The sequence below is a fragment of the Pygoscelis adeliae genome, unplaced genomic scaffold (assembly GCF_000699105.1).
Source record: "Pygoscelis adeliae isolate BGI_AS28 unplaced genomic scaffold, ASM69910v1 Scaffold513, whole genome shotgun sequence".
Lineage (NCBI taxonomy): Eukaryota > Metazoa > Chordata > Aves > Sphenisciformes > Spheniscidae > Pygoscelis > Pygoscelis adeliae.
Window position 1 is genome coordinate 2592755 of NW_008824591.1, and position 2311 is coordinate 2595065.

Here is a 2311-nt window from a genome sequence, read left to right on the forward strand (position 1 = left end):
AGCCCGGCGATGGCCGTGGCAGTGGGGAAGCGGTGAGGCGGTCGCGGTGCTGCCCCAGCCACGCATCCTCCCGGTCTCCCTCTTCCCTCTCCGGCCCCAGGGTGGGTTTTTGCCACGCTGCGGCTGCTGTACGAGGCAGGTCTGTGCCCTGTGGCCAGATCCGCATATGCCTCTGTGCCAGCTTTCCCCTAAAATAATCCTCCTCTAAAACACAATGAAGCTGGGGTGTTGGAGGGAATTTTGCGGTACCCGTGGCAGCTGCTGCGGAGAAGCGGCTGTCACCAGGCACTTCATCTTAACTCTGGATCGATCGGGACGTAAATACGCCGGCTCCGGTTTGATAATATTCGCAGAGCAGGGTGGCTGTAGGCCTGACGGTGACTCTCCCCTGCGTGATCCCACCCGTGCTGCAGTGTCGGACGGGGCTGGAAGGGAAATCCTGGGGCACTGAGCTCTGCTTCCCGTTGTCGTGGGTAACGGCCTGTGTCAGAAACCAGAGGAGAAGGCAGAGGGAAGGGCACTGCAGAGCTGCTTCGGTGGCGCTGGCAGTGTGGAGGGTGCGATGGCAGGACTGGGAACGCCTCTGCGTGTTTCAGTCCTTGGGATTGTTATTGTATGTTGTATGTGCCAAAAAATGCCTGTGATTGAAACCGTATCAAACGAAATCCACGTCCCTCGAGGACAGGCAAGAAAGAAACGAACTGAATTTTTAACCCCGTGCTGTGAATCTTAATTTTCCGTGATTTATATAGTTTCTTTATCAACGGACGCTTTCACAACAGGATTTACCAAGAGGGCTCCGAGGCCAGCGCCGCCGTAGTGGCCGTCGAAACCCACACCATCCACAAGCTAGAAGAAGGGATCGGTGAGTTCCCGCTCGGCGTGGGCAGAATCCCCTCCTCTGCAGGGCTGGTCGCCGCTGAGCTGGTGTCTCCGGTTCGCGGGGCTTCCTTCTGGCTCTGCCCCTGCAGATGCTGTTTCCCAGGCATGGATGTGGGTGCAGGGTCTGGGCATACTCTGGAATAAGAGTCTGCTGTTACTGCTTGGTCTCAAAGTCCTGGAACTGAGATCCTGGCTCTCCTGCAATGAATGGTAAGGGCTCCCACGGGGTCCAGGGGAGCCGAGATTTCACCCTAGCCTTGGTGTGCAGACGCTAGCAGGCAGGAATGGTGGTTATGAGGATGGGCGGTTGTGTCTGCCGCTGGCTTGAAGCGTCAGGCTCTGGGTGCTGGGTCTTTGCTGAACGAACAGCCTGGCGGTTTGGGTTGGGCGTTCAGAAGAACCGAGCAGGTTGGCTCCGAGTGCTCCCTGCCGTCCTGAGGGGTATGTGGGAAAAGGCTCCTGCCGTTAGGTGCTGTCACTAGATCTTGCCCGGTGTTCTGCTTCCTGTGTGGGTGTGGGTCTTTTGGCAGTACTGGCAGAAACTCTGCGTGTGAAGAGAACATATTATCAGTAAATATCTGATATCGCTGCTAAAGAGATACCAGAGCTCCAAGAAATCTGAGAGATGTCTGCGCTTCAAATTTTAGAGTGTTTTGTTTCCACGAAGATTGTTCTCGTTGACACCCCCCCCCTTAACAGATGTGTTGGATTTCTGATCTCGCGTTCTCTTGGTAGATGAGCTTCATTTTGAGCATTGCTATATTAAAAAGGAGATGCCAGCTGCTGTTAGAGCTAGTAATTGGAGAAGACTGAAAGAGGACTGATCCTGAGCTGGGATCGGCCCTTCTTTTGGTTTCCTGAGTGTAGGTCTCGCAGCCTGTGAGCTTTCAGCTCCCGCCTCGTGGGATTTGAGCCTCTTGGGTGGAAAGTTTCATTTTCACCCGTTCCTCCCTCAGACCCCAGCACCATCGAAACGAACGAGGAAATCGAGATCGCCTATCCCATCACCTGCGGGGAGAGCAAAGCCATCCTGCTCTGGAAGAAGTTCGTCTGTCCGGGAATTAATGTCAAGTGTGTAAAGGTAAGGGAGTTTTCGCAGCGGGTTCCTTCTCTGCTCTCAAGGTCTGGTGCTTGACCTCCTCAGGACTTTCTTACTTTTTGTTTCATCTGAGCCTTGTCCCGGAGCCGAGTGACTTTGCCTTTGCAGCGTGCTGGATTGTTAGCGCTAAAATTGCTTCTGGCACGGGGAGAAGCGAGGGGAGGAGTGGGTTAAGGAGTGAAGGCCTATCACCCGCCTTATATTTCAGTGCTGCTCTCGATTACTGTTTAAAGCAGAGTGGTATTTGGCACTTGACGAGGGACTTGGAGCTGAAGGCAAGCAGGGGATGCGTACTGAGATCTGTCAGAGCTTTTCTTCCCTGTCTCTTTC

At 54.3% G+C, this 2311-nt stretch overlaps 1 protein-coding gene across 1 annotated transcript in view; it reads left to right on the plus strand.

Annotated features, from left to right (window-relative positions):
• Positions 1-2311, plus strand: part of GMEB1 (glucocorticoid modulatory element binding protein 1) — a 10127-nt gene that overhangs the window by 456 nt on the left and 7360 nt on the right. Inside the window, exons 2-3 of the mRNA XM_009322265.1 lie at positions 783-865; positions 1839-1963. Coding sequence (XP_009320540.1) covers positions 783-865; positions 1839-1963 — 208 coding nt within the window. The remainder of the gene's footprint in view (positions 1-782; positions 866-1838; positions 1964-2311) is intronic.